Below are 14640 nucleotides of genomic sequence, written 5' to 3'. Positions count from 1 at the left end.
CAAGGTTTATGTTTATATTTATATATTCCAGGGTGGGCCCCTTACAGCTAATAAATATACCCAAACCCTTCCCCCAACAGAGCCCTTCCCCTTCCCCCAACAGAGTCAAAGCGTTCAGAATCTATAGAATGTACAGCCTATATATGTTTAAGCATCAGCATTCTATGAAACACTAAGAAATCCAAGTAACTACTGTACAACGAGCTTCTTTAAAAAAACAGAGGAAAATAAAGATCACTGCTTATTAAAAAGACACAACAAAATGCATTATAGATACAATTAAAATGGGATTTTAAATGTAACAGAATGCTTACAGTGCCTCCCATATGTGTAGGGAGATGCTCAGCATCAATGTATTCTTGCACTTCATTCTTGCCTACAAACTTCAACTTGCTAATGGCTTCTGGGCCTAGCCAAGTCTTTACGATCCTCCAGGCAGCTGAAGCAGAAGCATAATATATCTTTTAAATGGCAAACCTATATGTTTTATTATAGTGGCAGTGAACTATTGTATGTATTAATCTCATAAAGAAGGTGCTTGTAATTAAATACAAAACACATTTTATATTATTATGTTTGAAAGATAAAGTAGATACCTCTGTGACATACTAATATCAATGCTACTTCCAAACACTGAAAGCGAAAATGAATATGGCAGCAAGCAATCATTTTTACTGGAGGTTGACAATAACACAACCAGACCAAGAGAATACAAAAGACACTGGCCACTTTGATTTTTTGGTTCCTTAAAACCAATAGTGATGAAACTATAAATGAAACTTTTTTCTTCTAAAAAACAATTCTCTCTCTAGTATTAGGCTAGACTTCATGTTACTCACCACTCATGATCCATGGCATTTCATACAGGATCATTTTTGCTGAAAAGATAAGACAAAACAAACAAATAGCTATTGGCCAGCATCATATTCTTGTTGAGCTCTTAAATGTGATCTTAATTTCATTTTTAATATCTTGAAAAGAAAAAAGCTATCATAACGAGAAAAGTGCTTTCCTCATTTGATTGCAGGTATGCTCCTGCCTCAAAGATAAAGAACAGAATACGATTGTAGTTACATTTATTCATAAGATTACAAGGAATAATTGTGCTACTGTAAGTTTCATGCTTTTCACACAGAATGCATTATTGTGTCCAACTAAAGCAGTGGTGGCCAACACACCAAACACACACCCCTCTCAATGGGGTCTGCGATCCACCAGTAAGCTGTGACCAACAATCAGCACGATTTAATACAAGTGTCCAATATGTAAGATAGCAATAATAAAACAAAACAACCACAACAAAAACGTAACAAACACTCAATCAAAGCATTTTTAATATTACACACATGTATTTATAAAACATAAACTTACCAGCATTTTTCATCGGAGTCTTGAAACCTGGAGTAGGCAGCGCCCTATGCTAACTATAAGGCACATGTCTGCCAACTTAAATTTAGGCACGCACTGAAAAATTTAGGGTTTCACACACTTGTTCAGTTCAATACTTCTGCATGAACAAAATTATAATGGACCCCCACCCACTAAAATGATTAATTGAACGGTAGCATCTTCCTCAGAATGTGCTGCTTGCCTACTCATGGTAATGGGACCGTCTGGCTGACATTTCTGGATATAGCCTCTCCGCACATTGTGTGCTATTTTGAAGCACTGTGTTTTAATACATTTTTACGTTTGAACTTCTGGCTCCCTGTTAAAAATGCAGTCTTGCTTGCTTCAGTTCCCCTGCATCCTGACAAAACGTGCAACATGTGGATTTTTTTATAACAGTCAAATTTATGCCTGGGAAAATCTTTTAATCACTATTGGTTGAACTTTTATGTTCTTTTGCTACTTACAACTGAACACGCTGTAACTAACATAGCCCTGAATTTTGTTCATTGCGGATTTCTTTTGAAACCTCTCCAATCACATGAAAATAATTTGTTATTTTCCACATGTTGGTTTTTCAAACGCTCTGGAAACAAGTAGCCACCGCACTGATAAATCTGTGAAATTGGCGGGGTATGGGATTTGTAGTTTTTAATGAGTGATTAACAGTGGGCAGTGGACACCAATAAACTATTTTCCCAGAGTACATCACAACTGAGTTATGAGAGTTTAGATCTGACTGGGTTTTTTGTTTGTTTGTTTGTTTATACTTTCAGCTGAAAAAATAAAATAAAAAACGTGAATTTTTTTTATAGTCAACCTTTAGGAATTTCTAGTTGCACATGAGCGCCTAAATTAAAATGTATGTCCACACAAGCATTTTTTTTTAGTCTCCTATGCAGAAACTGTCAGGATAGTTTCATCTCTGTTACTGCACAGGCAGCTCTCTCCATCAGCCGTAACAAAAACTGCTGGATGCTTATGTTACAGTGCTTGTTCTGATTTGTCCTCAAATCCACCAAAAATCTTGATCCACGTATTGGCCTCCAATCAACTAAAGGGAGTTTTTGGCTATGAACGACACTAAACTATGGGAAACATTCATTATTTTATGTCATTTTTTAAAAGGCCATAGTCATCAAAAAATAACAATTTGGTGGTGTATAAATAGAAACTGAAAGACCTGTGGGAGTCAGCAGAAACTGGGAACAAACTAACGAGCCTCTGCGTTGAACTGTACAGCTGAAAACACAAGTAATCAGATGGGTCAATGTAATGCTAGCATTCTGTAGACCTTCATGTACCTATAAATTTGATACTCCAGTGATTCTATATATTTTATGGGGTTTATTTTGAAAACAGCTCAAAAAGAGGGCGAGTGTGATAAGGTTATTTTTTTTTTACTTATTTGTTTTTATTTAAATGAGTGTTGCCAAAAGCGAAAAACAAACCTGTTCCAGGCTTATTATTAAACATTTTTAAACATGAACACTATCGCCCACAGACTAACAGGTACATCATTAAAAAGTTGAACTACCTATATATATATATAATATATATATATATATATATATATATATATATATATATATATATATATATATATATATATATATATATATATATATATATATATATATATATATATATATATATATATATATATATAATATTTAGTTTTATCCATCAAAAAGTTAAAGTCATTGTTAGTTTATTCATTACCTATATGCAGATTTGAAGGGAGCAGATAATGAGAATACACCTTTTCTGTACTGAACAAAATATAGTTCCTGCAGTATAATGTTTTTAATTGACAGATACTGGTAAGCCACCATACCTTTCACAATTTGAATGTTGGAAGTGGTGAGTATACCCCTTCCCTTCCTGTGTCAGTTTGTGTATACTTCCCTTTGTTAACACTATCCCATTTTTCTGAGAAAGTTGTCTTTAAAATTGATTCGTAACCAAATTGACAACGTCTCCGTTGTCTTTATTTTTTTTTTTTTTAATATCCAAGTATTTCTTTTTTTTAATTTTTTTGAGAGAATAAAACATAGAGCAACCTTATATCACAGGATTAAAGGACTGCTTTGTTGACTGCAAAGTTCAACCACAATACCAGTGCCAAAACTCCTTAAAAAACCAAGAGGCAGTAGGCTAACTTAGAACAACTTCACAGTGCATTCACACTGTGATGATCATAGCTGGCTGCCAGCCATTTTTCAGTTCTATTAAAAAAAAAATATTTACAGCGAATTAAATACATGTGACTGGGTAGACACACTTTTTACAGAATCATTACAGGGGATAACAAAATAAACTATTAAAAAAAAGCATCCTTGGTGGCATAATGCAGTAAAATGGATCATTTGAATGGAAAATTAGTATATACAAAAACAAACAAAAAAATGCACATTGCCCAGCTAATTATTTTATTTTTAGATTGTCTCGCTTTTCACAATGCTGTGACAAAGCATATGCTTAGAAAATAATAATACTTACAAAGAAATTTAGGATAATACACCTTGAAACAGTTGATGATGTATTTCACAAAGTCCATATCCTAGAAGGAAAAAAACATTTTACAAATAACTGATTATCAATTATTTTGTTTCATAAAGTAAAAAAAAAAATTCTTGTTCTTTAGGCCCCCGCCTGCCTAAAAGGAAAATATAGTAAGTGATTGTACAATTAAAACTCTCAACCATGAAATTAAAGAGCCTGAAACTGTAGGTTAAGGAAGAGGCATACATTGGTAATCAGTTACATACAACATACTGCCTGCAGCCAATGCATGGAAATTGCAAATTTATTTGTATTTACCATATTATACATAAAGAAATTCAAACAAAAAATGTTTACAATAGTCTCAGATATTTTAAGGCTAGTATGATGGGGTAAATTATCCTAATTCAGAACTATCCGTGTATTGGGAACATAATACAAAAAAAAAAAAATCATGGAAACTTTTGTGAGACCTTATAAAAATGATTGTCCTTGAGGCTCTCATTTTATAAATTATTGGCTAATTACTCTACTTGTTAACAAAATAATGACTTGTTTTATCTTTCTACAACTGAAGCCTGCAAGATTTACACATGTAAATCCAGCCATCTCTCAAGCAACCTTTTATAATGCTACCTTCAGCAAAAACAAGGATTTAGGTCTTTTACATTGAACTATTTTAAGCTTTTAGCCAGTGCTATTCAACCCTTTTGTAAAGAACTGCCACCTCATTGCTTTCATGAGATCTGAATGTAATAAATCACTTTTTTCTTCAAGAAATAAGGCAATTGTCTTGTTTCAATTTTTTCTTTTGCTCCTCTTTAACTTGACTTACAAGCTCTACTGTAAAATTTTCATAAGACAAAAAATATAAAGTCAGACTTTATATTTCACTTGGTATTGAATGTAGAACTGTCATTTAACAGTGATTCTGAATTATTCATTTTGGGGGCCGGTGAATTCTGGTTTAAGCAGTATTGTTTGTTTATGAGGCATAGAATGTATTAGAACATCGACATAAGTTTAGAAAATGTAAAACGTATGTATGAAGAGTGGAAAAATAAAAAACAAACATGTACAAATGAAAACTTACAATGTTGCTCAGTCCAGAATCAGTCATGTCAAATACCACCGTCAACGGCATTCCAGGTTCCCTTTTAGCATAGCGCTCCAACCAAAAGGCCACGTATCTCTTTTTGTCCAGAACAGCCTTTGCATCTTTTACATGCAGCTTCACCCTAAACCAAACTAACAATGTATAATGTTATTAAATTAGATTTTTAAAATAGACATGTAGAATAAACCCAGGCACAAGGATAAACACTCATTATTAATCATATGCTCTTGAAGGCAGCAGTGCTTGAGAGACATGTGAACCAATGTTCCTTGTGGAATATAAACTTTGTACATTTAGCATTTTCTCCAGTTTCACAGGTCAATGTGCTGCCTAAAGATAGTCTCCATTCCCGGAGCAGACGGGCTTTGATATTACTGAGCCTAGGCAGCAAGAATACAGCAAAACACAATTTAATTATAAATTAAATCTGCAGTACTGACCATCAGGGGCCATTCTTCATCCATTTAGCACAACTAAAAACATTCGAAAAGTACATCAGAGTGGTCAACACAAAATAGAGGGCAGTGACTAAGGACAGGATTGTACACTTTGTGCTAATCGGTGTCTCTGAAGTCGTCTGCTGTGACAAAACAGCCACACTGCCATTGCAGAACAGACATACACACTGTTATACTACCCGAGTCGGCTAGCTTCCTGTTGCAGTGAGCTCACGATATCCTGAAGAGACTAGAGCCTCAAAGACGGCCCAATGGCTACTACTCACTCCTGGTCAACGACCAGCTGTGCAGTTGGCACTAAAGCCTAAAAAGCGATTTACTGTGTTTATCTGTCCATCCCTGGAGGGAAATTTTTCACTCCTTTTACCAAGGAAACTGGTCCTCCTGTTGTGTACAATGCTGACATGGAAACCTGCCAATCTGATTGAAAAAGCATGGAACCAAGCCAATAACCTTGTGGCACAGAATACAGAAAGGTCCGATTAGTTTTAACTGAATCAGTGAACTTCTGGTTACAAGCCGTGGACGTTAACCACTGGACCACACTTTAAACCACTGATCTGTGGCATCTAGCCCTTTAAGGGATTAAATGACAACACATGTATTTCCTTCCACAGTACTTATCCTTTTTAAACATCACCCCTTCTTTTAGAATAAGCATGTCTTTTGGAAAGATAGTTTGCATTAAGACAATTTCATCACAAAAGATGATATGATCAAACACAGTTTTGTTTAATTCCAAGTCCCTGAATTAGATGGGCAAGGAGCATTGAAAATTTAGGCTTTTATCACAGCCAGTGTTCCAAAAATACAGAATTAGATCATCAGATTGGGACTAGTGGATACATAATTTAAATAAATTAATAGTACTGCAAGATAAAAGTTGCAATTGCCAAGCAGGAAGTTTTTAAACCAAAAAGTTAACTAGGTTAATCATTACAGTATAATACTAAAACAACTTCAACTCTTGGCTCCACAGAAGTCCTTCATACTAATGGCCTGATTAGAAAATCAATGCAGAAATTTCACTTCTCCTAAACTTGGTCTGAGATACAAAGGTTCTAAATTCAGAGAATGAAAATAATTGTAATCCTCCAATTACATTAATGTGACCCTGTAATCTGTTATACAGAATGGAACCTTTATGCTTTAAGACAGCAATCAGTGCAACTTCCAGAAAGCATAGATGAGACTACGAACTGTGAGGATCAGATGGGCTTTTGGAAAAGAGAAATGTATGCATCGAGATAGGACCCTTTGACCATTGGCTGGCGCTGATCGCAACATAAATAATAATAATAAAAAAAAAAATCATATATACATAGTTTGTTGTTATAGTTACTAAACAAATAAATACAAATATTACTTACATAATTTGTTCCCTTCTTTATCATACCCATGAAGATAAACTGCACCAGTCTCAAACATCCACCTGGGAATGCTACTCTCAGTTAGATCTGTAAAATAAGTGTTTAGTGTTTTTTTTTTTTTTTTTTTTTTAAATATATATGTACCTTATTAAAAGCATATTTTGATTGATAAATAAATCTAATATCCTTAAGTTAAAAGCTGTCAAGTCTGCTGGAATTATTATTTAACCACTTTGCAGTCTCTGTCTGCTATGTTCGATTCCCCAAATGGCTGTTGGGCAGCCGCCATTGACCACGTTCGACTTTGTTTCCCTTCAACGCTGTGTAACCATGGCAATCCATCAAAAAACTCAAAATTTAGTCAAGCCCATAGAGCAGCGTACAGACTTGTCTCCTCCTACCTACACAACGATTGACAGGGTACTTTGAAAATTATGATTTGATCAGTCTCTGCAGCGCTGACTGGCTCCATCAGTCCGATTCAGAAGACCAGATAACAGAGCGAGTGAGGAGTGTCTAGTTATTGCAGAGGGACTGTTTTGACTAAGCAAACATCCTCTATCTTTATTTTGGATTTCAACGACATTCGAAAAACACATCTAATACATGCAAGCAATTACTTTTATGATATTATAAAGTTTAGAAATGTGTTTATTTTAAACTAAATGCAAGTGTACAATCCATGAAATTGACAAAGCTTAACATAAATTTGAATAAGACGGTGTGTGTGTGTGTGTGTGTGTATCTATATATATATATTTTTTTTTTTATGAGGAAGTTGGGGGTTACGTTAACATTTGATCTGGATTGTAGATGGGCATATCATTTAATATTAAATGTAGAAAGTATTTATTTTACTGTAGATCTGATAATGTTTTCTAACCAGTATCTATTATTTATACATTACATGCATGAATTCATTACTTTAAGATCTCTATTATAGCTACGGCAAGGAGTTTTCTAAGAGATGAGGAAGAGGAAGTGCTGTGGAGTTACACCTACGTAAAAGTGAGGAACAAAAAAGAATTACATATGGCCATCACCACCATTTTGTAGGTCTTTACATTTATTTTGATTCCTAGGAGCTGGTGAACAAAAAACACTTACTGGTGGTAGCACTGGAAATTTTTCCTAAATATACTTTGTTAATTGTTTGAAAAAGAAAGAATATGTACACATATGCACATCTAAAATAGTTTTAAATAATTGCTTTAATAAAGCTAAATTAAAACAGTCCCTCTCTACTGGACTCCAAGGCCCTTCTAACAATAAACTGGAGGTATAAAACAGGTACAGTAGTCTCTGGCTAAGAGAACACCACTCGGGAAGCAAGCAAAGTGTTCTTATAGCCGAAGTGTTCTTTTTGGCCTTAGCCACCATACACAATGTGTTATACAGAATAGTTAATTAGTTTCATATAATATATATATATATATATATATATATATATATATATATATATATATATATATATATATATTATACACACACACATATATATACACACACACACACTATATATATATATATATATATATATATATATATATATATATATATATATATATATATATATATATATATATATATATATATATATATATATACACACATATATATATATATGTATTATTACTAAATAAGTAAAAGCAAAACAATATGCAAGTGTATGTTAATAAACTATAATAATAAAGTAACAGACAAACTAACTAATAAAACTAAAGCAAAACAACACGGTCAAAAACCTTAAATCGCTACGTTCAATGAAATTAGCTGATGGGTGTGTTTCGGGCTATATATAAGGGCAGAGGCAAAAATAACAGACGTTACTTAGGGTTAAATTAACGTTTAATAAACTGTCAAACTAAATTAACACAGTACCCTTACACACATTACAAAAACATTTTGTAGCGATGGGATGCACTCGTGAAAATCGGAATACAAAACAATTCAATGATATGACAGCGCTTCTGGGAAGACTTAAACCAATTGGTGTCTCTCAAGACACTCTCACGATGACAAGTAGCTTTTTTACAGAACAGTACTGTATCCATGGTGAATGAATCGCTACCAGTGCCAAGGTGTTCTTTTAAGCAAATTCCTGTTCCTTTAGTCAAAGCATTTATAATGGGAAAAATCTGTTTCACCACAAGGGTGTTTTCTTAGGCAGTGTTCTCTTGGGAGGTATTCCCATATGTGGACTACTGTAATTCAGCTTAATACCTATTATTACCTGGGCATTCTTTGTGACATCAGTGCTCTCATCAAGACTGTAGAAAGGGCTGCAAGCAACTTTTTCAGCTGTTTCGTGTTGGATGAAATTAGTCAAAACTTGTGTACTCCTTTGCAATGTGTCATTATGGTAGTACTTTGCAATTTCACCCACGTGGTTATGATACTGCACTGCTTACATTCTGATTTGATGAATCTCCTTCTTACAAAACAGCAGACACAGCAATTTGCTCAGAAGCTGAATCACTTGGCTTCAAAAACACCAGAAATTGCATTTCCCACTGGTCCTGAAATGTTCGCTTTTCTTACTTCCATCTTCTGCTTTTCATAGTATTTTGTTCCACACGGTATCTCTGTAACATTATCACCGTTATCAGACTCCGAAACATTAGGAGAGATTTCATCTTGAAGCTAGCCACAGCGCTTCGGCAAAAACATTTTGATCAGAAAACTGCAAAGCTGCAACAACTCAACCTGGATTCTGTGCTGCACTGAGTGACACACACGCAAGAGAAAACATATGTTACTTTAGTTTTAAATTATACTTTTGTTTTTACAGTTTTGTATGCACCTGTTTACAGACTAGTTTCTTTTGAAATGTTTATTTTATTACAGTTTTTCATTTTTTGAAGTAGTGCTTTATATGGTAAGTTAGAAAATAAACTCATGTTAAACTGTTCATTTAAATACTGCATTTCGGCTGTGCAGATGTTTACTATGATGCGCTTGAATAAAACGCTTGAGTTGTATCCGATAGTTTGTCTTTCATTTTAATATTGATGTTGTTTAAAATGTAACCGTCATAATGACTGCCTGCGGCGGTTTTAGGTACGAGTATCCCTACAGCGGTTCTAGTGTTAAGGAGTGGATAGTGGGGGTACTCCGGAGCTGCTGTGACCACACTGGTGGCCGCATTTGAGAAACATTGTATTAGACCATTACTAGCCCACATAAACAAACATTTATACAGATAGCTGATCCAATGCAATTTTGCCGCCAAAAAAGTCTAACTTGCTAAATGATACAATTTCTACTGCAGCCAAGAAGAAATTTGCAGAGACCAATTTCATAAACCACATCAGGATTCTCACTGTTATCGTGAACAGAAAGAAACAGTTAAGATGGATTGATCAGCAAGATCTCCTCACCTGAACTCTATTGTGCATGCTTGAGACATGCTACAGAGGGGGCGAGAGCAGCATGTGCTGTTAAAACCCAGGACAATGCAGGAGGTCAAAGACACCCCGATTCAAAAATGGGTCCAGCTTCCACAAAAACAAGTCTGGTGTCTGATTAGAGGGAGTCTAACAACTATGCACATGTCAATGCATGTGACAGAATCCAGTACAAGGTATAAGTCTGTTCTACTCAAAGGTAGATAAGGAGTAATAACAGTTGTACATGTCTATTGAGACTACAATTCAGTGGAGGTTCATTATGAGTACAGTAAAAATCAGCTTAAGGCAACAGAATCCAGAGGGATGGGAACACATAAGCTTTTTTCTTTTGCATTTCAAGAGTTCTATTTAACTTTGAAGTCTCGTCTGAGAATTCATTGAAAAATCACCTCCAATGCTCACAAACCCTAAAGCATCATAGAAAAATAGGTTGAAAAAGAAGAGGCATCCGACTCCACAGTGTACGGCCTAAATGCTAAGAAGTTCTGGATGAAGACTCAAACTTTCAAACTTTCTCAGAATGACTTTCCCTATCAATCGAAATGTGTTTTCAGCCTAAAGCTAATCATTAAGGAGAATTACATTAAAACTAGACCTAAAAGTCTTACAATATCCCACACAACCACATCCCTTACCAAAACAATCATACCAATACTACAATTCATGTGTTCATACTACAGTTCAGAGTTTCATGTTCAACCCAACTATCTATGCCCCTGGATAAAATTCTGCTTGCCATCATCCTCAATACTCTATCATTTATCATCAAGATAATTTATTAAAGTTTACAATATACAGATACAGTGCACACATCCTGTTTACATATGCAGTGTTCAAATTCACATTAATTCTGTGATCAGCAGGCTTCCTGTTTTTCATGCAGGGTCACAAAAACCCTACCAATTTTTTTTTTTTTTTTTTTTTTTTTTTTTTTTTTTTTTTTTTAAGCTTATAAAAGAAGCAGCATCAGGAATTAAATATCATGCCTAATAAGGGTTGTTATATAAAATAAGACATACCATGGTGTGTGTTGTGAAATTATGCAATTCCAAGTACATTCTTAGGTACAATGGAAAGCCCCATGCTGCAAACTATCACAATATGATTATGTGACAAATTGTTGCATGATCAAATTTTGGTAGTTGCAGTATGAAGCTTATTGCAAATGGCCATTTCAGATGAAAAATAAGTTAATGTAAGAACACCAAAGCTTAATGATAAGGCTAGAAAGATCCAACCAATGTCTAGCAGTACTGCCTGTTGAGATCCATGCCCTGTTCACCCAAGCCATTTTACAAAAATGTATTTTATAAATAAATAGGGGAATACACTAGACGCAATGCGACACGAGGAACTGTGCAGAGGTGCGACAAAATGAATAGAACCTATACTTTTTATAAGTATCTTTCACACCACAAGCAACACAGGGGTGACACCGGAGCGACGTAAAATAAATAGAATTAAATCCAATATTTTGCGATTTGTTGAGCAACAACTAGGGAATTGACCAATCAGAGAACAGCATTAATGCACGTGGTCCAGCAGGATGAAGCGGTATCCAAAATGACCGAGGATAAACAGTACTTGCTGTGGAAAAATACCCAGAGTTTTATGACAAAGACCAAACGCAATTAATATTAAGATACAGATTTGAAAGGTAATATATGGGAGTCCATTTCAAAAGGCACTGAATATGCCTGGTACGTAAGATTTATTGCCATATATGTTGAAGTACTGCCACAGGAAGCAGCATAACTGCTACGCATAACGTTGAGGAATATGTACCAGTCTTGATCATAGTTCTGTCAGTAGTCATTTTTTATAGTTTTAATGATCTCCCAGTTTTCCAATCTGTTGCCTCACCTGTATCGCTTCTGGTGTGTATGGTCGCTGTGAAAGTATCTTGTTGCCCAATGAAAAAACACATTGAGTCTGGTGTGTGGTGGCCTTAGAAACACAAAGCATTTTGCTGCCCATATGGAGTAAAGTGTATTTAAAAAGACAAATTACAAGAAAGAGGAAATAACCTCTCAGTATGAGAGATTTAAAAAAAAAGGGTCAGATTGAGTTTAACTTTATACAGAGTAAGGTGTAATTCAACAAGTGAAGATACAGAACATTGCTTTTAGAAAAATCAGATGACAATCAGTTGAATGCTTTTTAAACAGTAACCAACAGATTCAATGATTTACCGACAAACTATATATACAGAAAGTCTACACCCCCTTTCAAAATTCATCTTTTGTTGCCTTATAGCCTGGAATCAAAATGCATTAAAACTTTTTTTTTTCCTTTATCTACACACCCTACCCCACAACTTCCAAGTGAAAAAAATATTCTAGAAATTTGTAGAAAATTAGTTAAAATAAAAACCGAAATAGCTTGGTTGGATAAGTGTCCACCCCCCTTGTAATAGCAATCCTGAATTAGCTCAGGTGTAACCAATCACCTTTTAAATCACACACCAAATTAAGTGGCCTACACCCGTGTTAAATTGTAGTGATTCACATGATTTCAGGATAAATTCAGCAGTTCTTGTAGGTTCCCTCTGTTGGGTAGTGCATTTCAAAGCACAGACTCAACCATGAGCACCAAGGCGCTTTCAAAAGAACTCTGGGACAAAGTTGTTGAAAGGCACAGATCAGGGGATGGGTATAAAACAATATCAAAGGCCTTGAATACCCCTTGGAGCATGGTCAAGACGATTATTAAGAAGCGGAAGGTGTATGGCACCACCAAGACCCTGCCTAGATCAGGCCGTCCCTCCAAACTGGATGACCGAGCAAGGAGACTGATCAGAGAGGCTACCAAGAAGCCAATAGCAACTTTGCAAGAGCTACAGGCTTTTATGGCCAAGACTGGTCAAAGTGTGCATTTGACAACAATATCCCAAGCAAATCTGGCCTGTATGGTAGGGTGGCAAGAAGGAAGCCATTACTCAAGAAAGCCCACCTTGAATCCCGTTTGAAGCATGCAAAAGAAAAAAAAAAAACCTCAGAAGATTCTGTAGCCACGTGGCAAAAAGTTTTGTGGTCTGACAAAACTAAAATGGAACCTAAATGCAAAGCGTCATGTTTGGTGCAAACCCAACACAGTGCATCACCCAAAGAACACCATCCTTACTGTGAAGCATGGTGGTGGCATCGGCAGGGACTGGGGCACTTGTCAGGATAGATGGGAAAATGAATGGAGCAAAGTATAGAGAAGTCCTTGAGGAAAACCGGCTGCCCTCTGCAAGGAAGCTGAAACTGGGACGAAAGTTCACCTTTCAGCATGACAACGACCCAAAGCACACAGCCAAAGCTACACTGGAGAGGCTAAGGAACAAAAGGTAAATGTCCTTGAGTGGCCCAGTCAGAGCCCCATCCTAAATCCAAATCGGAAATCTGTGGCATGATTTGAAAATTGCTGTCCATCAATGCTCCCCAAAGAACTTGACAGAGCTTGAACAGTTTTATAAAGAAGAATGGTCAAAAATTGCCAAATCTAGGTGTGCAAAGTTGGTAGAGACCTATCCCAACAGACTCACAGCTGTAATGGGTGCCAAAGGTGCTTCCACCAAGTATTAACTCGGGGGGGGGGGTGGAGACTTATCCAATTATGATCTATCAGTTTTGTATTTAATATATAATTTTTTTCTAAATAAAATCTTTTTCCCTTAACAGTGTGGAGTACAGTGTGCAGATGAGTGGAAAAAAAAAAAATCCTCACTTAAATGCATGAAACTCTGACACAACAAAATGTAAAAAGTAATGTAAAAAATGTAAATGTAAAAAATGTTCAAGGGGGTGTATGTAAAAATATATGTGTATATGTATGTATATATATATATATATATATATATATATATATATATATATATATATATATATATATATATATATAGGTTATTACTGTTCTGTCATGAGACCTTACCGTTTACTCTGAATTCTTTTCTCCATTGAAAACTTTCATCAATCATCTTTAAAGCATCATCCACATTTTGCAATCTCCACTGCAGGTAACAACCTGCCAGAGCATCATCCTTCTGCAGCCTCTCCACATCTCTAGAATCATATTTGTCTCTTTTGTCTGCAACAAACATAATAGTGGTTGTTAAAGTTGTCGTGGATTTCCACTGACTAAATAGCTCTAAAATGCAAAGTCACGAAAGAAAGGAATACTATCAAACATGTATTTTCAATTCAAAACAGAACACCTGGTACTACTCCACGTCAAAGAAAATCAAAGCATGCTACTTGCTGCAAAGCATGCCAGTAAACAGGGAAAGAAGCTAGCATCACCTTCACAACCTCTCCCCCCCCACCCCCTCACAGCTTCCCCTAGGCTTATAATGTATATGTGGGAATTTCCAATGTCTTAAAATATTTACAATCGGGCGATTGCCTCAC

At 35.4% G+C, this 14640-nt stretch overlaps 1 protein-coding gene across 3 annotated transcripts in view; it reads right to left on the bottom strand.

Annotated features, from left to right (window-relative positions):
• LOC121320661 (motile sperm domain-containing protein 2-like) overlaps positions 1–14640 on the bottom strand; it is a 29356-nt gene that overhangs the window by 10800 nt on the left and 3916 nt on the right. For 2 of the 3 annotated variants that reach the window (XM_041259202.1, XM_041259204.1), the window contains exons 3-8: positions 14165–14320; positions 6840–6926; positions 4988–5142; positions 3892–3952; positions 840–878; positions 315–439 (exon numbers count right to left, since the gene is read on the bottom strand). In XM_041259202.1, the coding sequence (XP_041115136.1) occupies positions 315–439; positions 840–878; positions 3892–3952; positions 4988–5142; positions 6840–6926; positions 14165–14320 (623 nt within the window). The remainder of the gene's footprint in view (positions 1–314; positions 440–839; positions 879–3891; positions 3953–4987; positions 5143–6839; positions 6927–14164; positions 14321–14640) is intronic. The other variant, XM_041259203.1, reaches the window with a different exon arrangement.

Source organism: Polyodon spathula, chromosome 9, assembly GCF_017654505.1.
Source record: "Polyodon spathula isolate WHYD16114869_AA chromosome 9, ASM1765450v1, whole genome shotgun sequence".
NCBI lineage: Eukaryota > Metazoa > Chordata > Actinopteri > Acipenseriformes > Polyodontidae > Polyodon > Polyodon spathula.
This window is presented reverse-complemented; position numbering and strand designations above follow the sequence as displayed.